General features: G+C 60.7%; 1 protein-coding gene across 5 annotated transcripts; it reads right to left on the reverse strand.

Moving 5' to 3' along the window:
- Positions 1-157: 157 nt before the first annotated feature.
- Positions 158-15,405, reverse strand: LOC106858640 (signal transducer and activator of transcription 5B). Of its 5 annotated transcripts, none has more exons than XM_014885407.2 (19): positions 15,279-15,405; positions 5,664-5,801; positions 5,392-5,548; positions 5,220-5,309; positions 4,895-5,069; positions 4,690-4,820; positions 4,446-4,597; positions 4,219-4,374; positions 3,959-4,138; positions 3,749-3,836; positions 3,526-3,648; positions 3,296-3,388; positions 2,961-3,167; positions 2,693-2,787; positions 2,496-2,626; positions 1,664-1,819; positions 1,395-1,446; positions 1,073-1,180; positions 158-1,005 (listed from the first exon to the last, which is right to left on the reverse strand). In XM_014885407.2, exons 2-19 carry the CDS (start codon positions 5,789-5,791, stop codon positions 879-881), a joined length of 2,349 nt encoding a protein of 782 aa, XP_014740893.1. In that variant the 5' UTR covers positions 5,792-5,801; positions 15,279-15,405; the 3' UTR covers positions 158-878. The 5 variants fall into 5 exon arrangements, with proteins under 5 accessions (XP_014740893.1, XP_014740892.1, XP_088035846.1 ...); XM_014885406.2 differs by having other exon boundaries at positions 1,649-1,819; XM_088179720.1 differs by lacking the exon at positions 15,279-15,405 and adding an exon at positions 14,774-14,928.
- Between the last annotated feature and the right edge of the window lie 6,066 nt (positions 15,406-21,471).

Here is a 21,471-nt window from a genome sequence, read left to right on the forward strand (position 1 = left end):
CTGGATCTGCCCAGCTTGTGCCAACGGAGGCCCAACGACCCTGCCCTCGGAGATAGGAACCCCAAGCACCAGCCCCAGCATTCATCTGGTGCACCCGAGATGAGGAGCTACCCAGAGGGACCCGCCTCTGTCCCAAGACACACGTGGCACCCAGAGCTTTTGTGTTACAAAAATATTCCGTGCTTTATTTACTCTGTGATAGAAAAATAACATGGCCAGGACCCCAGAGTTTCCCGCCCAGGCAAGGGGAGAGGCAGGGGGCAGAGGGCTTTGCCTCCCCAAACCGCCTGCCCACCCGACTGTCCTCGCTGGGTGCCCTTGCACCCTGCCACCCTCGTGCTGCACCGGCTCCAGAGGGGACACCGGAGGGGCTCCTGCATCCTTGGGGGCAGAGGAGAAGATGAGATCCAGGGACCCTGCCACTGTGGAGCAGAGCACCAGCACAGGCTAGGGGAGCCCTGGCAGAGCCCTTCCTCTGCCCTCTGCCCTCATGCACCCCTGGGAACGGAGCCGCGGGGGAGAACAAGAAGGCGACATGTACATTCTTAGTGACGACTGCAAAAGCGAACCTGAGGCCGGGCTGGCGGCCCCTGCCCCGGCAGCACCCCGGGGGGATGGGGGCTGCAGGGCCAGTGCTGGCAGAAGCGGAAAGCCGAAGCTGGGCCTCTTAAAAGGAACATACAGGAAAACCATGCGACAAATCCGCTGCTGTTTATACAAGGGCATAAACACCAAAGAGCTGGACGCCAGCCTGTGTTTCGGGGCACAGAGCAAATCCTGGGGGCAGGGCCCACCCGCTGTCCCCTGGCACAGAGACACGAACACAGCACAGTCCCCGCAGCACCGAGGCCAGGGGCAAGGGACCAGGCGCCTGCCTGTCACGACTGGGCGTGGGGGATCCACTGACTGTCCACAGGGCGCCGCAGCAGCTCCTCCACGTGCCTTGCCACATCCATCGTGTCTTCCAGGTCAAAATCACCCTCGGGGTCCAGCACAGGGTCGGGGCTGTGGGAGGCAGGCGGTGAGGGGAGGACCAGCTGCAGCAGTACAGGGATAGGGGTGTGATACTTACTTCTGGGTGTACATGTTGTAATGAGGCTGGGAGCAGACGGCAGGCGAGGGTGCCTGGTCCATGTACGTGGCCCCTCCAGGGGCAGAATCTCCTGATGCATTGACAAACCTGTGGGGATGGGTCTCATGAGCACTGGCACGGGACAGGATGGGTGCCCCAAAGGGGAAGTTGCCAAGATGTCTCACAAGGCTGAGCACCAATGTGGCCATTGGTGGTGGACCTGAGCTCCTCAGTGCCTTGGGCTACCACCCAACCCAGCCAGTTCAGGGCTGGGAACCCATGGCAACCACTGCCCAGGATCTGCCTTTGGGGTAACACTTACTCTGGCACCACTTGCTTGATCTGTGGCTTCACGTATCCATCCACAGCTTTAGCTAGAGAGAAACAGGCAGCATTGAGGCCCAAGTTCCAGCACATGCCACGACCCCAGGCAGTGCTGGGGGCTCACACGTGGCCAGATGCAGAAGCCCTGTGGGGCCCGTGTGGCCCTAGGGCAGGGGGGATGCTGAGAACACCAGCTCCATCCTGGCTGGATGCACAAAGGAGGGGACATGTGGGGTGGAGGGACAGCGCTACCTGGCGTGGACTCACAGAGAACCGGCGTGTAGTACTTGGAGAACACCTCGTCCTTGGGCCGGTCGGGGAACACGTAGATGAGGTAACTGAGATCCCCAAGGCGGTCAGCCAAGGAGCGGATGGAGAAGTCCCTGGTGGTGAAAGGCATCAGGTTCCAGAACATCCTCTCAGCTGCAAGACAAGCGTGAGGATCATGGTGACTCCCAGAGCTTGCAGCAGCTCCTGGCCATGCTCTGGACATGGGCTGCGAGGTCACATCAAGCAACAAACAGCACATCCCACACTGCATCCCTCCCCCAGCAACAGTTGAGGATAAAGCACAGATCACCAGAAAATGGGATAAGGTAGGAGGCACAGTGAAGCCAAGGCAGGTCTGGCCTCATCCTGACACATGGGGGCTGGTTCCCCAGCCACGGGCTTCTGTAGGGTTCTGTGGTGCTTCTCAGCCATGTGACCCTCCAAAGAATGCTCTTGCAAACAGCAACAGACTCCTGCATGGGGTCAGGCCACCCCTGACAACCCCTGCACTGGGGAGCACCAGTAACTGGAGTAACTGGATTTCGTACAGACCACATCACTCCCCAGGGCTGGGTTGAAGGGTTCAGCCTGGTCCCTCCTCCCTGCTGCCAGTGTTCAGGCCTGACACAGCCACAGCTGCAGTGAGCAAGGGCAGCATCGCTCCCCATAGGACAGCCAAGGCATTCTGGGGGCTTTGGTGCTCGCCTCTTTCCTGAGGATGGCTCCAGCACGTCTGCTGTGGCAGTGCCAATACCCCATGGGCATGAGATGCCCCGGCTGGGGCCAGGGATACTTGGTCCAGGGATGCCAGTGCCTGGCACACACTCACAGGAGTCGAACTTCCAGGCAATGGTGATGCCACCGATCTCCGAGTCGCTGAAGCGCAGGAGGAAGGTCCCGTCGGGCTTGTTGATGAGCAGGTCGTGTGCCTGCTGCTTGTTGACGAAGCCCAGGATGGCCCTAGGCAGAGTAGGGCGTCAGGGCTTGGGGCTCAGGCCAGGCAGCACAGGGCAGGGCGGCTCTTACCCGTCATTCCAGTGCGGCTTCAAATGCTTCTTCAGCACCTCCATGACCCCATCAAACCACTGCCAGAAGGTGTAATTCCTCCCAGGCAGGTTTTCCTGTTGAAATCCCCAGAAAATGAGCACTCCTGTCACCAGCCTCTGAGCCTCTGCTACCCAGCAGAGACACTGGGCGGAGCAGCAGAGACTCAGGGACCCCCAGGTGAGTATGTCCCCATCCAGCCCCAGAAGCACAAGCACTGGGGGCTCTGGACAGAGCCCAGGCCATTTACCCTGTTGAACTGGGACCAGGACACTGTGGTGCTGCTGTAGTCTTCCAGGTGGGAGCTGGTGCTATTGAAGAGCTTTTGTGCAAGGAACACCAGGTTCTCCTTGGTCAGCCCACGGCTGCTCTGCACCTCTGCCTTGAACTTCATGTTGAGCGCCTCACAGAGCTGTGGCCACTGCACCTTGTCAGGCACAGCAAAGGGCACGCGGCCCTGGGGGCAGAGAGCATGGTCAGCACCAGCTCTGCCTGATGCCTCCAGGCATGTCCCACCAGGAGGCTGAGCCCTACTCCCACACCCACTCAGGACAGATGGGGCCTGTCCTGCCCCATGGCACTCACGGGCTCAGCAAAAGCGTTGTCCCAAAGCACAGTGGCCGTGGCATTGTTGTCCTGGCTTCCATGCACAATTACCACCACAGGCAAGGACAGTGTCTACCAAGAGGAAGGAGACCAAAATGGGTTGTGGGGCAAGGGAGCATCACCCATGGGCACCCATGCAGCCCCAGCTCAGCCCCACTCCTGTGTCCATGGCTTGCCTAGGGCCAGCAGAAGGGACATAGTGGTTTTACCTTCACCTGGAAGACCAGCTCATTCCCACCGACACTGAACTGTGACTCAAAGAGGATGGTGAATTTCTCTTCTGTCACTGACTCAGCCCCGCGGCGATCTGAGCGCTTGATCCGTTTCAGGGACTGCAGGGACACAAGGGGTGAGCGTGGAGGAACCGATGGGGACACTGGGGTGAACACAGAGGGACACAGGGGGACAGGACAGGGAACCAGGGGCACTCACCATGTTGCGGAAGTGGGCGCTGAGTGTCCCAGTGGCCTGGTGGTACTCCATCACACAGCAGTTGTTGAGGATCTCCCCACTGCTCTCACTGCCACAGGAATGCAGGGAGTCAGGGGACCACCAGGGCTGGAGCTGTGCAAAGGGCAGCCCTTCCCCCCCCCGTCACTGCCTTGGCAGCCCCAGCCACACACCCCCAGCCCCTGGCATTACTTGCGGGTGCTCTCATTCTTCAGCAGGGCCTTGGCTTGCTGCTCGCTGATGATGGTGGCCTTCACTTGGGGGGGGTTCATGTGCACATTCAGCTTCCCCCCCACCAGAAGCCGCACGGTGGCTGCAAACTTGGTCTGTGTCTTCAGCACTTGAGGGGGCTGCTTCTCGATGATGAAGGTGCTGGAGGATAGGGGGATCAGGGGGGCTGGGAAGGCAGCAGGGCCAACCTGGCCCCCCACCCATTTGAGCCCAACTTGTACCTGGTGACCAAGGCAGAGATGATGTCAGTGATGGTGCCGTTCAGCTCTGACAACATCTCCTCCACTGGGCCTGGGATCGGCAGCTGCTGGCACAGGTGCTCGGCACGGCGGATCTGCTGCCGGTTTTGCCAGATGATCTCTGCCAGCTTCTCACACCTGCGGGAAACAGGGCTCAGCACACACTGGGGCTCAGCACCCTGCCCCATCCCACCCCACCAGGTACTCACCAAGTCTGCAGCACATCCAAGGTGCCTTCGGGTGGGCCCCCATTCCCCGCCAGCTGCTGCCGACGCTTCCACTGGATCAGTTCATCATCCAGGATGGTTGTTTGCTGCTTGCGCAGCAGCTGCAGCGTCTTCTGGTGCTTCTCAGCCAGGTCCTGCGAGGCGGGACAACATCAGAGGTGCAAGGACAGTGTCACAGGGCATCATGGAGACAGCATCATGGGGAGCAGACAGCAGCATCACTCACCACACGGTACTGCTGTAGTGTCTGGGCCTCGCGGTGCAGCCAGGCCTCCAGCGATGCCTTTTTCTGCTGCAGCGTCGTCTCCCGTGACATGCGCTCCTGGGGGCCCAGCTGGGAGAGCTGGGAGAACTGGGCTGGGGGAAAGGGCAAGGTGTTAGGGCTAGTTGTGCCAGCATCCCAGGCCCATGCCCCTCGGCCCCCCACCCACCTTGGAGTCGCATGTTCTCCTGGTACTGGATGATGAAGTATTCCTGTGTCTGCTGCAGTTTTTTGAGCTCATTCTCCGAGTCCTGCGTGATGAGCCGCAGCTCCTCGAAGGTCTGGTTGATCTGCAGGTGCTTCTGGGACATGGCATCCACCAAGGAGCCGGACGGAGAAGGGCTCTGCACGGGGCACAGGGTGCGTTCAGCACAGTGAGAGGACCCTCCCCATTCCCTGCCTCAGGGCTGCTCCCATCACCATGGGGAAGAGTCCCTGAGCATCCCCTCAGCCCTGTGGAACCCTCTCCCTCACTCCTCCCCACCCACACTCACATTGTTCGCCTCCCGCACCAGCCGCTGCTCGTGGTACAGGATGTGCCGGATGCAGCGCACCAGCTCCATGGGGCATCGGTCATACGTGTTCTGTGGGGAGAGCACTGTCTGAGCCAGGCACAGGGCAGGGACCCCCCTGGCCTTGTACCCCTGCCCACAGCCCCTCACTCGCCTGCAGCTGCGTGGCGTAGTGGCCCAGCTTGATCTTCAGCAGGAAGCCGTCCTCACCCACTTGGTGGTCTGCCTTCTTCTGCAGCTCCTGGATCAGCCCCTCCAGAAGCTGTGTTGCCTTCACATTCTCCTGGGGGTTGTCGAGGTCGATGGAGTCCCTGTGTGGGGAGCAGAGCGGTGTCAGGGCAGCCTGGTGGTGGGGAGCACCCACCTGTACCCCGGGGCAGCTGCTGCCAAGCCCAGCACCCCCAGGAAGGGAACACCCTGACCTACCATGCCTGGCTCTCAATCCACTGCGACAGGTAGTGCCGCACCTCAATGGGGAAGTGCTGCCCATAGAGTGCCTGCATCTGCCGCAGGGCTTCTCCCTGGAGCTGCTGGGCCTGGATCCACACCGCCATGGTTCAGCACCTGCGGGAGATGTGCTGTCAGGGCACCTGCAGGACACCGGCAGGCACTGTGCCGCAAGGGGTCTGGTCCCGGCTGTCCCCACGCTCTCTGCAGGAGTGTCCGGAGCCCCTGGTGCTGCCAGTGCCGTCTCCAGCTGCTGAAAGAAAGGGCATGCGGGGGCAGGGGACCCTGGCTCTGAGTCACCCCCTCTCTTCTAGGAACAACCCTGGGGGTGCCCAGGGCCAGGGACGTGCCTCTGCATGGCCTCTCCACATGGTTCTCATTTCCCCTCACTGCACCACGGGATCGCAGCCATCGCTGGCCACGCAAATGAGGAAACAGGCCAGGGGGAGGAAGGGCTGGCCAGAAATCCAGGGTGACGCAGAGCAGAGGCCCCCCCTGTGTTCACCCCGCTCCTGCCCACACCCTGGCAGCGCCAGCAGGCAGGAGCAGTCCCAACCCCAAGAGCCCACGTGGCACCACTGTCCCTGACAAGTCCCCAGTGCCAGGGCCACTGTGTGCCTCATGTCCTGGTGGAGACACAGGGACCTTCCTAAAGCAGTTTTGGGGCGGCTCTGGCTTCATGCAGGGATTCCATCCACCACACAGCCTTAGCTCTCCCAGGAGCAGGCAGGGATGAGATGGTGGTGACAGCACCTCTACTAAAATCCAGTGTGTCCCCTGGGTCACCTGTGGCTCGAGGGGCTGGAGACACAACCTGCAGTTGAGTGTATGAGGGTGATAGTGACATAGGAAGGGCTGTGGGGCTCAAGGTCCCCCCTGAGTGAGGAGGCAGGAGTAAACAGCATTTAGATACACTCACACCCAAACCACCTGGGATTTGGCACCACACAGAGGGGCCAGGCAGGGGCGCAAGGCCTTGGATGTGTCCCAAGGCTGGGTGATCAGACCAGGACCTGATCACTGCACTGGCTGGTGACAGGCAGAGGGACTGAGCCAGTGAAGGCTGTGCTTCCCCCTCTTCACGAAGCATTTTGTTTGGCCTCAGGAATACCCAGTGGCCCACAGAGCTCCAAAAGAGCTCGCACTGTCAGGGGGCACATGCTGGGGAACAGGGGCAGCAGGTCCGAGCAGAACAGCCACAGCCAGAGCCCCCGAGCCAGGCACACCCGCCCCCGAACAGGAAGAGGAACAATAACCCAGAGCTGGCTAAAAATGAATTTTTCCTCTATAAAAAGGGAGGAACGTTTCCACATTCACAGAAATCACCAAGCTGGAAATGCTGCTGGCGAGGAGGGGCCTGGGGAGGCAGAAGAACGCTGGCAAGGAGGAAAGGGAAGGTGGGATGGCCGACAGCAGGACATGCTGCTGTTGGAAATTGTGGACACTTGATAAGGGGCAGAGCCAATTACAGCCATGCCAGTGCCACTGCACCACAAAGTGACCGAAGTCCCCAGTACTGTGGGGACATCTGCACGGACACAGAGCAAACAGACACTGCCCTCCCTGCCTGTTGATAAAATGGTGATCTCTTCCCATCTCACAGTGACAAAACACTTCCTACTCCACTCCAGCATGTTGTTAAGCAACGAGTCTCTGACTGCTCTGTGGTGAGCTGGCAGGCATTTGGCCAGTGTCAGCCTGGGAGCAGGAGCACCAGTGTCACATCTGCCTCTACAAGGGGCCGTGCAGTGGCTGACGGTGACAGAGCTCGCCTGGTGTGTGCCCCAAAACACCATTTGGTGGACATTTCTGTGGGAAATTAATCTCATTTTTGTCTCACCTGTGGAAAAACCAAACCTCCCCAGGGGCTGCAGGGTACCCTGACCATTCCAGCACAAGTAACCAGTGTTCTCTGCCATGGGCAGATTTTTGACCCTGAGACTCAGCATTGTTGGGGCAGCAACTCTGTTTCAGCATAAGCTGCAGCACCACTGGAGCTGCCACTGCCAGCCTTTCCAGGCAGCCCTACCTCCTGCACCTGGCTGCTGCTGGCAGCCACTGCCCTAGCTTGGACTATGCCTTTCATGCCTTTTCACTTTCCAGCATCACACTCCTCAGTGGCACCACCAGCTGCCTGAGGGATGAGAGCCATGGGATGGATTCACCTCCATGTCCAGAGATATTCACCCACCCCAGTGCCATCTCCAGCCCACTAGCCCCAGCAGGGCCACTGCCCTCAAGCACTGCCATGGGTCAGCCATGCACGGCAGTCACCAGCCCCATGCGCACTCCAACAACTGCAAGAGGCAGATAATTGTAGTGGTTTCGGCTACTTTGCATTTACTCGCTGGCAGCGAGCTGGAACCCACCCGTCACTGCAGCTCGGTTAACCAGCAGCACTCAACAAGCCACAGCGACGCTCTCACCAGACTTACTGCCCGTGAAGCAGCACAGGCAGGAGCTGCCTGGGGTAGGACCATTGCTGAGGACACAGACCCCAGAGCTGTGGGGAGAGACAGAGCAGAGAGAGGGAGATACCAGCAGTCATCATTTCTGCCTCTTACAGCCTCACTGCCCACTGAGATGGGGAAGCACGGCCAAACCCAACGCAAAACAGGAGAAACTCATTCAAAAAGGGCACTCAGAAGGCCAGAGGCAGCAGTGAGGAGAGGGGAAGATGGGGAAGGTGGCAGCTCAGCTGGGGTTGGGTGCAACCAGGGGACTGACGTGACCACACTGAGGGAGGGTCGCTGACACAGTGGCAGTAGGCACCAGCAAGTCCCAAGCTGCAGGTGAGCCAGAGCACATCCGTGGGTACACAAAAGGAGGGAAATGCCTCACAGGATGAGGCCGGCAGTAACAGCTTCCCATACACCATGGGCATGGCAAAATCCAAACACAGGCAGCAGCTACCCCGGGGCCGGAGCACGCTCTGCAAAGGATGCTCACTGCAATCTGCCACAGGACGCTCCCTGCACAGAGCCAGCCCGAACACCTCCTCGTGAGCAGGACACCCCTGCTCTAGTGCTGGCACAGCCCCCGACAGCAGCCTCTTGCCTAAACCCATGCCGTGAAGGGACCAAGGGCTAGGCAAAGGCCTGGGGGGAGCATAGCCAAGGGTTCTGGCTGTAACCCCCCGCCCCACTCCCTCGACCCACGCAGTCCCTCAGCCGCTCCCGCACTGCCCTTCGCCCGGTGCGGTCGCAGCCCGGGGCTCTCCGGAGCGGTGTTCCCGGGGCAGGGGCGCGGCGCTGGGCTCTGGCGGAGCGGCCCTGCGCCCGCCGCAGTAAACACGGACACGTGGTTTCCCGGCACCTCCGGGAGCCCGCGATCGCTTCCAGGTCAGAGCCGGCCTCGCTTGTGGCCGCAGGGCCGGACCCTGCACCCTACGGCGGTGCCGCCGAGGGGCTCCGCTGCTGCCCCAGCCAGCGCTGCCCCTGCCCTCGGCAGGCTCGGCAGGAAGGTTCCTGCAGCCCTCCAAGGTGGGCAAAGTCCCTCCAGGGCAAGATCCAGCCCCCAGACGGGCCCCGGGCACGGTGGAGGTGACAGCCGGGCTGCTCTGCACAGCCAAGGGCTCCGGTTACCCCAGCACAGACCCACCCCGCCGCCCACAGCGGCCCCGTGTCCGCCCCAGCTCAGCCCAGGGCCCCGCTGGAGCCTGGAGTGGAGCCCCCCGTCCCACAGCCGCACTCACCGCGCTCTGCCCCCGCTCTGCCCCGCTCTGCCCCCGCGCCGCTCACAGTCCGGCCCCAGGACAGCGCGGCTGCGGCTCTGGGCGGGCACAGCCGGCACGGCCGGGCTCCCGGGCGGCCGTTTCGCTGGCTGCGCACTACAGGAAGGAGCGGAGAGCAGCTATTTCCTTCCAAAATGTCAGGTGCCTGCGCGGGACAGCCTGCCCCCGAGTGCTGACAGCCACCTCTGCCAAGGCTGCCTGCGGCCGGGCAGTGGGTCCGGCGCACTCTCCCCCTCGGCCCCTCGCACCTCCCCGGTGCCAGAGCAGGCACAGCCTCGGTCTGTCCTCAGCAGGACAGTGCCACTGAGCCCCCGTGGCTGGCTGACAGCCAGGGATGGGGCCCCAGGGATCCACGCAGGAGTTCGGCATGGGGGAGATGGGACCCACTCACCTGCACCCCCAGCTTCACTCACAGCCCCCAGCACACAGCTGGGGCAGAGGCTGCAGTGGGAACAGCCGTGTGCCCGTGAGCAGCCCCCAGCCCTGCTCAGACCTGTGGCACCGGCACACTTTGGAGCTGGCACAGAGGGCCAAGGGCTGCTGGCGTGTTTTACACTGGCCTGTGGTTTCCACCTCTGGCTGGGAGGCAGCAGCGCCCACCAGCACAGGCGTGAGCTCCTTCTAGAAGCTCCGTGCTTTGATGAGGTTTGTTTGTCTCCTACAGAAAGTGGCAGTAGCTGATGGCTTCGCTCTGATGGCACAGGGGAGGAGGCAGCCGAACCACTCAGCCCACACTGGAAACATCTGGGGCCAGGTACCATGATAGTCATGAAAGAGGCATGGCTGGCTCTAGTAATCAAATGTGCCCTCCAAAAGAGGTGACAGGCCCCACAGCCAGTAGGCAGAGCTGGAACTAGTAGCACAAGGACTGTCCAGGTGTCCCAGCAAGTCTGGGAGCCAAAAGCAGAGAATTCACACCCTTACAGGACCAAGGAAACCACATGCATGACCAGAGGGGACACCAGCCCCACACAGGCAGAGATGCCCCAGCTGGGGACTGGTGCCAGGGGCATCAGTGCTGGGGGCTGCTGACAGCTCATCTCACGCCACGGGCCAGGCTCTCTCCCTGCTACCACTTGTCACCCTTGGGAAAGGTTTTTCTCATCACTTCAGATTTCTTCCAATCACAGAGGCACAGAAACCTGCGTCAAACCAAAACCACCAAAATACCCAGCAAAATCCCTTGAATCCAATGGCTGGAACCTCGAGAAAACCTCAGTGCATCAAGAGCCACCCTGGAGCAGCCACAGCCAGATACAGGCGCTGCCCTGGCACCAGTGGGATTCCTTCAGACACTGAGCACGTAGCAGGACCAGCACTGGTGGTCAGGACACATTGTGCAGCCCCATCAGCAGAGCCCAGTGCCCAACCAGCCCCATGGGCACGAGTCCAGTGTGGCTCCTGCAGGACATTCGCTGTGGGGAGCCCAGTCCCTGCCAGCACTGGTGCTGCCCCCACCATAAACCCCCAGACATGATTAGAGAGCCTGGGCAGAGCTTTAATTACTCCTGGCTCCCTGCAGTCAAGCAGCAGAATTAACTAGCTTTGGGGCTGGCACAGCAGGGAGTTGCCAGCTCAGGGTTCTGGTGCTTCCCCTGGCTTGGTGGGGGAATCCCAGGGCAAGCACAAAGCCACTGACCACTTACAGCATCCCAGCTTGGGCAGACTCTGACCCTTGCCCAGGCAGGGATGTGCAGCTGCCCTGTGCCAGGACACTCAAGGAAGGGATTTTCCCTCCACGCTAACAATGACCAACCCCAAGTCCCTTTAACGCCAAGCTGAGGGCACAGCCCTGGGGTCCCGCAGGTTCTGTGTCAGCCTGCTGCACCAAGGCCAAATCCATCAGAGCCCCTGGCTCAGTGCTAATCCCCGCTCAGACCTGCGCCAGCCCAGGAGGGAGAGGCTGGGCGAAGAACCTGAGGATTAAGCTCATTTCAGCATCGAATTAGTCCCGATTGGGGTCTGGAGACACAATTTCATTTTCTCTGCCATGCTCCAGTGAGCGCACACAATGGCACTAATCCAGCCACAGCCAGACTGGATTTGCTGGGCAGGACCCAGGTGGGCTGGGGAAGATGTGGGCAGCACAGGCACCAATGGCATTGCTCTGGCTGCATCCATCCCCTCAGATCCATGCTGTGGTCCAGCTCTCCTTGGGGCTGGGGACATGGTGCAGGAGCTCCTCACCCCTAGCATAGCTGTCCTGCAGGGCCAGCCCAGCTGGCAAGGCACAGGCTTTTGGATGTCTGGCGAGCAGAGAGAACCAGAGGGACACCAAAGCCAGAGCTCCTGCATCTCCCCACTACACTCACAGAGTTCATCCCCAGCAGCTGCAGCAGCTCCACACACAGAGACGCTCTTGCACCAAGTCAGCAGAGCAGGATGGAGAGGGGTAAAGCCTTGCCTTTGGAAGAGGGGATACACAAACATCCAGGGATGCTGGCAGGAGAGGGGACTAGTCAGACAGAATAAAACAACCAAAATGCCAGTGGTTTGTGTAACAAATTTCCCAGTCAACACACATATTTCCAGGTGGGTTTTGGCTTTCCTGACCCTGGGATGGGCTTTCCAGCCCTTGAAACAGCAGCAGAGCCCCTGCACCTGAGCTGCACTGTAAGCCTCACCACTGCATCTCCACGAGCAGGGCCAGAGAAGCTGCACCCCTGGGCCCAAGCCCAACAGCAGCAGGGTCGGGTATTCACACCAGGGAGGACAAAGATCATTTTACAGAGGTTCCAGCTGGTGCAAGGGCTCAGAACTGCCAGCAAAAGCAGCCTCTTCCTCTGCTAAAGGTTTTGCATGGCCATTGAATGATAGGGATGAGGCCAGACAGAATGAGCACCCTGCACGTGGTGAGCAGGGCTGGGTCAAAGCTGCTCTGGCTCCTTGAGGCAGTGGCTCTCCAGCACCAGCCTTTTCCCCAGTTCCCTCCCCAGCAGAGCTGTGCTATAAACCAGCTCATAACACAAAGTTACACAGAAAATGGAGATTGCAAAACTCACCAGTGACTGTTTGAACCGGGCATGAGTTGTGACTGTGCTGTGGTTCGGCTATGCCGCTGTGGCTGTCCCAGCCTGGCAGAACATTGTTCCTGATACAGAGGGAAGCAGGACCCAGCACTCAGGGAAGCACTGGGCATGAAGCGGCTGTGACTAGCTCGTCTTCCTGGCCCCTCTGGTGCAGCCAGATGGGTGGATTCTGCTTTATCAGCAAGTCAGCTCAGCCCTATCGGCCAGGAAGCCGTGTTCACAGTGTGCCTCCCCCTCGACGTTTCCCAACGCGGCGGGAGCAGCGGCGTGCAGCAGCCTACCTTTTATCAGCCAGCAGATGTTGCTAGAACTGTTGCTGCATGTGAAATTCAGGCATGCCCAGCACCACTTGGATCCCTGCACCAGCGATGCGGTGCCAGGGTAAACACCCCCGCCCCCTTCCTCCCGGGATCAAAACACTTGGGGGTTGCAAAATAGACACCCCATGAAAGGAAAGGCATGCCACAGAAACATTACAGCTGTCGAGGCTACTTCTCCTGGAGCGTGCCGGAGCCCCAGAGCCAGCACAGCCTCCCAGGCTGGAGCTGCCTGCATGGTCACAGAGCTGAGTGCTGACCTGTTCTGGCAAGGTGGGGACCCTAACCGTAGCCATGCCCTGGCTTCCCTGCAGTGGCTGCTTCGAGAGCAGCACTCACAGTGTGTGGGACACTGGCAGACACCGCAGCTGGGCAGGCAGAGGGATGCAGCCTCCAGCGCAGGTACCCGGGGGATGCTGATGGCAGGGACGTCCCATTCATCCTGCCTGCCATCCCACTGTGCCTGGGCTCCGGCCAGCTCTCCAGGGCTCCCGTGAAGCCTGTCGAGTGCAGCCTAACTTACAGTCATTCCTCGCAAACTAGAAAGTAATTTCCCAGCTGATGGGGCCGCTTCACTGTACTTGGCCCAACACAGTCGCCACTTGCCACCCACGACATAGAGGAGTGCAGGGAGCAGGGATTTTTTGCAAGCAGGATATCTGGGTTTTGCTATCACTCGAGAGAGAGCTGGGAAACCCCATGGCAAAGCCTTCACAGTCACTTTGGAGTCAGCACTTCCCCTGCAGCAAGAGGGGAAGGTCCCTCCAGAGACTCTGTGTGCCCTGTGCTGAGCATCCCCAACGGCAGCTCCCTGTACAGTGAGAGCATCCCTAATCCTGCCCCAAAACATTGGCCTTAGCACAAGACAGGTGCAGCAGACCGGGTGAAGTGGCTCTAATGAGAACTGTAGGGGCTCAACATCCCCAAAGTAGGGCACTGTCAAAGTGCCACAAAACACAGAGTGGGTGACAGCCACCTGTCACGCCCTGTTCCCAGCCCAGCTCTTCCATGTCCGTGCACACAGGCTGTTGGCACCTCTCACCCCGCACCAGAGCTCCTCCTCCTCCTCCTCATGCTGCACCCACAGCACAGCAGGGCACAGCATAGCCCTCTCCAGCCCCAGAGATGATCAGCTCCCCAGGAACAGTTATAAATCCCAGGGAGACAGCCTCCATCCTCACATCCAGCACCTTAGAACCACATCAGGTCAGGCTGCAATCCTGATAGCTTCGGGAGCATAAGGATCTGGGCCAGGAGTCAGGACCCGGAGGGGAGAGCTGGCTCCTGGTGCCCATGGCAGTGGTCAGGCTCTGTGGAGCAGCTCATTGTGCCTGCACTAAGCGCCCCCTCGCATGGCACTGCTGGGGCTCACACTGCTCTGGGCACAGGCACGAGCACTGCAGGCAGCCAGCACAGTGAGCCAGCCCACAATCAAGAATGTCCTGCTCTGACCAAGCACCCCCCGCACCACAGGGACATCGTGTGCCATGCCCCTGCTATGGGCAAACCACGCGGAGCTATCCTGAGCCCAGCCCTGTCTCCTTCCACAACGCGCCCCAGACACTGCCATCAAACTGCTGCAGGTCACCGCCTGTCCCCGGCCCTGTGCCACGGGGTGCCCAGCACGGCGCACCGAGAATCGAACGAGCCAACAACCCCGGCCCATCGGCGGTGTCACCGCAGCTCAGGGCGCGCTCAGCAGTGCCGGTGCGAGCTGAGCACCGGAGCCCCGGAGCCGCTCAGCAAGAGCTGCCCGTGGCCGGCCTGGCACGAGCCCGGGGCTGGCCGGGCACGGAGCCCTGACAGCTCCGTAACCCGCTGGACAGGTGGCCGCGGCTCCCGCGGGCTCGCAGTCACCAAGCCGCGCCCGAGGTGGGTGAAAGGCCACCGGTCCCGGTGTTGTCGCCGCTGCCGCCGGGAAACGATCCCACCCACCCCGCGGCGCGGAGCCGCGTGTCCCATCGACAGCAACGGGGCTCTCACTCCCGCCATCCCTGTTCGGTGTGCTACCTGCGGCGGGACCCCTACGGCACTGCACGGGACGCCTCGCGCTGTCCTGGATCCTCCCCTCGGCCCGGTACCGGGACTCGGAGCCGCCTTCCGCAGCCGCCGCTCCGGCGGGGCCCGCGTGAGAAAACCGGCCCCGCTCCGCCGGGCTTGGAGCGCCCCCGCCCCGGGATGCGCCGCCGCACCAGGACGGGCCCGGGACGTACCCGCCGCCCCCTCGGAGTGGCCCCACTCGTCGCCTCCGCCCGCCCAGGGGCCCGCGGGCCCAGCCGGGCTCCCGCCGAGCCCCGCGCCCGGCCCAGCTGCGCCCGCCTGGGGTTACGAAACACCCACAGCGCGGACCGGACCGGACCACCCGAGCCCCAACCCCGGCACTGGCCCCGCCGCACCCCGCCCGGCCCTGCTGCGGAAGGCGGACGGGATCCGGGCCAGCTCGGTCCGGTCCGGTCTGGTCCGGTCCGGTCCGGTCCGGTCCAGGCGGCGATGGCGGCTCCGCGCCCGCGCCCACCTGCGGCCGCGGCGGCGGCTGCGGCTCCACTGCTCCCGCGGCTCCCGGCGGTTCCCGGCGGCTCCCGGCGCTCGGCTCCGCCGCCGCTCTGCCCCCGCCGCGCCCCGGCCCGGCCCGCGCGGCCCCGCCTCCCCCACGGCTCCGCCCCCGCCCGCCCCCGCCAGCACCGGGAACGGCACCGGGTAACGGGAACGGTACCAGCCACTGGGCAACAGCACCAGGTAACGGCACCGGGCATCGAGCACCGGGTAACAGTACCGGTACCGGGCAGGGGATAATGGCATCAGGCAGTGGTACTGGATGAGGGTACCAGGCACTAGCACGGGTTAACGCCACCAATACCAGCAGCAGGTAATGGCACAGGGTGCCATAAGTGAGTAGTGGCACCAGCACCAGGTGTGGGCAGAATCCAAAGCAGCTCCAGGCTTCAACACCAGCAGCTCTGGCAGGACACAAACCAGCACCAGAATTTGGCAGTAAGTACCGGGGAAGCCCAAAGCAGCACCAAGCCTTGGTTCTGGGAGCAGGAATGACCAAACCAGTGCCAGGTGGCCACAGATGTGGCTGCAGGGCTGCCATGTGCTGACACCGGGCCATCTGCGTGAAACAACCATGGCTGTACCGTGCTTGTTCTCACCGCAGGCCTGGGCTGACACTGCAGCCACATGCACAGCCAAGATCCCCAGCGCTGCCACAGCCTCGGACATCTGCTGGGACAAGACACTGCATTCCCTTCTTCCAAGCTGCCACGTCCCCTGCAAGCTGTGAGGAGATCCAAGGCACTGCCAGCTCCTATGCAGTTGCTCAAACAAGGAAAGTTGATAGCAGCCATAAGAAAGCCATCCTAAGGAGCTCCTGCACGCTGCCACCCATAGCAGACTCCTCCTGGCAGCAGTAGCACCCCAGGGCATGAGGTACCCCAGGTGATGGGCACCCCGGGGTGCGGCTGCTGTGCGGTGATGGGCAGAGGCGGCGGCAGGAAGCAATACTGGGTGTGCTCGTTCTGCCCCAGCGCTTGCACCCGCCGCATGGGATCTCCCGGGCTTTCACTTTCGTTACCAGCTCATCTTCTGTAGCCCGGAAAAAACTCCAGAGGGAAATTCAGCAAACGCAGGTCCCTCTCCTTTTCTGGGCTGGCAGAATCACAGGTGACCCTTCCCCGGTGGGATCGAAGAAGGAGGGACTCGTCTCTCCTTGTGCCAGCGCTGGAACAGGATCGCTTTCAGACAATTGATGCACCAGCAATTGCAAATCACTTGGCCACTGTGTCAGAGCACAGCCCCAAGTTCCCACCTCTCTACTGCTTTCATCTATTGCTCTTACACTAAAGTCGTCCGGCTCCAGCTCAGGCTCCTTGCTGCCTCATCCAGCTCCACATTTCCAAGCGATAAATACCTGTGGGCTGGGCAGGCACCAGCCCAGCACCTACTCCATGCAAACGCCAGCCACAAAACGGTGCTTTCCAACTTGCCAGTCCCACTCTGTGCCTGGAGCAGCCCTGGTGAATGAATGAGCGACTCCAGCCCCAACAGCCTCCAGCTCCCACCAAACGTTTTGCTGCCTGTGCTCACCCGCTCAGGAGAATCTCACGCACGGAGGCTGACACATCGCTGCTGAGCTGCTGCCAGCAGAGCCCTGGCTGCAGTTCCCAGCGCTCCTGGGGCACTCCAGACCTCACAGAGAGGTGGGCTGGGACCCTGGCAAGCAGGGACAGGCACCCAGTGTGAAGCCAGTAGCTCCCACACTGTCTATATTCAATGAGACAAAAAGAGAAGGAACAGAGAACGCAGCGCAGGGCCCTGGTGCCTGCCCACCCTGCTTGGCTGGGGACACTCTTGCTCTGGTGAGTTGCATCACGCGGACACGCGGCTTTCACAATCCCTGGCCCACATAACCCATTGGCACAGTCAGCCAGGCGGGCACTGGCTGCTCAGGCCACAGAATCAAGGTCACACACAACGTCTGTGACTGCTGGGGCTCTGTCTGGGCACCACAGATCCAGGGGTATCTGGAGGATCCTGGGGACACAGTGTTCCCTGTGCCAGAGACCTGCACAGCTGCATGTGCTTGGGAGAGCTGGAAGATGTATACAAAACACCCTTCGTTCCCTCTCACTTCCCTCCTTTCTCCCTTCCCTTTCTGGTATGAAGGGGAAAAAAAGGAAAAATAAATTAGTGATGGGAGAGAAAATCGGGGAGTACTCCTTGCTGAGAGGGCAAATGGAATCCAATAAAATCCAATCCAATCGTAATTTGTTTTCACCAGGTCCCAAGGAAAACTCCAAGCTGGCTGGTGGGGATGTTACCGGGAGAAAATCTTCCTTTCCAGAGGAAAAGAACAGAGGAACAGTGACTGCAGCAGTGATCCATGGAGAGGCTGCCCCTGGAACTGCCCCAGCTCTACCCCAGCGATGCCCTGTAGTGGCTCTAGCTCTGCCATGGCTCTCTTTGGTCCTCAGAAAGTCTCGGGAAGCCTCTGAGAAAGTGAGCGTTACCCAGGCTGAGCCGCAGCTAGACGCATGGTCACCTCGCATGAGCTCAGCAGGATGCCGAATGACGCCGTGCATTCCGGGGACAGAGGGAGCCTGGAGCTTCGTAATGGATTTCCGAGAAAATTGCCTCTGTGTTTGGAGCAGGAGCGCAAAGAGTGCAGGCGGAACAGCCTTCCTCTCTAAGTGGCATCTCAAGGGTCTTAATTATTTCTCAGGAGTGGAAACATTTATTTAGACGGCTCTGGAGAGGTCCTGACGCTTTTGGCTACTGCCCTCTGGGCACATCCTGTATGCGAGGCTCCTCTGCAATCCTCCCTGCTGCTCCCGGGATGTGCAGGGTGCAGGGCTTGGGCAAAGCACAAACACTCAACTACGTCACCTGCGGGCAGGACACAGCCTCGGCTCCATCCCCTCCTGCTTACTGGGAAGCAGGATGTCTCAGGGGAGAGCCCAGCCCCATCCCATCCTTGCTTTGCATCCCTCGCACTCCCAGGTCTGTGCTGAGACCACAAAACCCTATTGTGATAATTCAGCCCAGCTAATGCGAAACAGATGAATCCCCACATTAGTCACAGATCCACGTTTTCCCACAAAGGTCCCATTGGAGAGCCAGTCTGGACGGGCCCCGCGGGGTTCCAGCCCTGGTCCTGGTGCAAGAAGCAGCCTGTGAAGAGTGAGGCCAGCAGCCGAGGGGACAGGGCAGCAGCACAGACCCTGCCAGAACCTGGCCAGCCCATGGGCAGCACACGACTTGGAGCCATGGGCAGGGGGAAGTGGGGGCACCAGAGAAGCTTGTCAATAGCACAGGCTCAGCCTGCCGATGCCTAGTGCCAGTAGGAGGGGATGATCTGCTCTAGCAAAAAACGGAAATGACATTTTGTCCAAGGGGGAATTTCCACAGGAAACCTCTGCTTCCAGCCACTTGGGTATGGCTGGGAACAACCCAGCAAACACTTGGCTTCAGCAGCCAAGCAGTGCCATTGCTTGGGCAAAGACTCTGCTTCCTCCAGCTAGGAAAAAACATCCAGTTTCTGCTACTGAAACATCCAGGACAGGCAAGAGCCCTACTGGGTCTGCAGAGGGCACCAGAACCCCTCACCAGCTCAGTGAGTATCTCTGCACCTGAGGGGGCACGGGAGGGGGGCCTGCAGCACCCACAGCTCAGCTGGGACCAAGGACACAATCATCTCATGCCCACCCTAGTGCCAGGGCTGGCTGGGGGCATCAGGAACACATGCACCGGGGCTGCACTTGGCCCCCACCCGTGCAGGTGCATTCTGACATCCCTGCACATCCCCATGCATCCCTGCTCTCCCTTGCAGAGCTCAGTAACCACAGTAACCGCCACAGTAACCGCTCAGTCTCAGCAGCTCCTGCCACAAACTGTGCTGCCACAGGTCAGCCCAGTCCAGCGGCTGCACCAGGGCCAGGGCCCTTCACCCCTGTCAGGGTGAGCAGAGCCCTTGGTGCTGGTGCCACCACAGCCAAACACTGCATTCTGAGCCAGGATGGGACACCTATAGGGAAGCAGGCAGGTTGTGTCCTCCTGAAATGGCTGGGAGGTCGTGTTTTTGGGAGATCACAGTATGCTGGAGCTCTGGGTCTGACCTCTGCCACATGTGGCAGTGGAAGCCACCACTGCTTGGCTCTGCTCTGTATTAATCTGAGTGTGATGCAATATTTGACTGTTGTGTTCTGAGCACTGGAAGCAGGGATTGGGATGACTCTTGGCTTGGGCAGCAGTAGCATGTGCTCTGCAGCTCAGCATGTGGTGCTGTGGGAAGATCCTACCCAGCACCTGGGAGGGCAGAGGAGACTTTCAAGCCGGTCCTTTGGCAGGTGGCAGCTGAGTCGTAGGGGTCTCTGCCTCCCAACCCTCACTGTAGTCCTGTTCATTCAGTTGCTTGGCCCTGAGGATGGGGCTGGAGCCACAGATAAGATGCGGCCTCTCTAATCCCTGTCTGCTGCTTTATTCCCAAGGAACTGTCAATATTGCACAGCTCAGACACCCCAGGTAGCAGTGGGACCCTACACAAGTGCCTGCTCTGGACTGCCCCTGGTGCAGAGCTGCCCTGGCAGGTGGCTGCCCATCCCCACGGGGCCATCCTGTGCCCGTCACGCAAGTGTCCACAGCCCAAGCGGATTATCTGCATTTGGAAACCCCTAATCCGTTTGCACGCTTGGCTCAGACACCATCCCCACTCCTCCCCACTGTGCTGTGGCCCTGGGCAAGGAGCAAAGCCACCTCGTGACCTCCTTTTGGAGCCATAAACAACCTCATGCCCCAGCACAGGCAGAAAGCAAGGGCTGCAGCCCCGTGGGGCTGACTGGGGCAGGAAGGGGACAGGATGCTGGCAAGTGTCCCTTGCCCCAGTTGCTGCTGGTGCTGCAGGGGTTTCACCAGCCCAGCCCAGGGACCTTCCCTGGGCACTTTCTCCTTCTACACACCAGGCTCCAAGAGTTCCCAGAACACTGACAGCAGGAAACCCAAGTTGGGAGTAGTGGCCCCTTGACCCTATTACTCAGGGCTGGCCCCTGGCTGAACAGAGCTGATGTATCAGGCATGCAGTGAGCCCAGGGAGATAAGGAACCCCCGATCTGCAGGAATAGGGAATGAGACATCAAGTTCCTCACACCACATGGTTGTGGCAACCCCAGGAGTTGCAGATGGGTAAGAAAATTCCTCAGTCCCGGGTTCTCAACTCTATCCTGCAGCTGCCAGACGGGAGCTGGTACCTGCCAGGGCAGGAGAAGGGGGTCCCTGCTAATGAGCTGGGCCTCATTCCTTTGTGAGCTGCCCCCCACCCACAGCACTCTGGGCTGCACCACTGACACAGGCAATGATCTAACATAGCTGCCTTGGGAGCAGGAATGCGTTTGTGGGATCTGGGCAGAGCCCTGGTTTGGTTTGACAATGAAATGGAGGGGTCCTGGAGTGGGGCTGTTTCCCAAAGCAGGGACGTGGTCAGCCCAGTCCTGAGCAGAATGCTCCAGGGGACACAGAGGGCAGAGAAGGCTCCAGGGCACCTCCAGCACCTCAAACCATCCAGCACATCCAGTTCCACATGACCTGCATGAACAATCCCTCTAATCCTGCTCTGACAGAGGAATAATCTCTCCCTCCTGGCCTCAACAGAGCACAAACCCTGGAATGATCCTGTTCTCCATGTATTGCAGAGGGCTAGGGGAGAAAGTGCTGGGGTGAGATCCACGGGATCCTGTGGGCAATGAATGTCACTGTCACCAGCCAGTGCTCCCAGCCTCATACAGTGTGACCCATCCAGTCCATGCCTGGCAGAGCCTGGGACCTGCAGCCCCAGCCCAGTCACCTCCACCCAGAGCCCATCGACCCCCAAGGCAGAAGCACTCGCAGGGGCCCCACTGCAGCCCCAGATACCCTGGGCTGAGAGCAGCCAGAGCAGGGCCCCAGTGCAGCCGTGTCCTCCCACGCTGGCACCGGCATTTCCTCTACACAAGTGGAGGAGACCCAGGCACGTCTCTGGGGGAGAGAAAGCAACCACGGGCTGGGGCACGGCAATTGCCCCCTGCATGCCCCGGGAAGGGCCCTGCAGGTCCCGATAAGGGGCAGCTGCCCACGCATGCCGGGCAGGTGCTGGCAGTGCTGGAGCTGCTTCGCAGCGAGCAAACCGCAGTCGCGGCACTGGGGCTGTGTTTCGCTGACAGAGGCCCCAGTTCCCGGAG

The sequence above is a fragment of the Sturnus vulgaris genome, chromosome 27 (genome assembly GCF_052056855.1).
Source record: "Sturnus vulgaris isolate bStuVul1 chromosome 27, bStuVul1.hap1, whole genome shotgun sequence".
NCBI classification, from domain to species: domain Eukaryota; kingdom Metazoa; phylum Chordata; class Aves; order Passeriformes; family Sturnidae; genus Sturnus; species Sturnus vulgaris.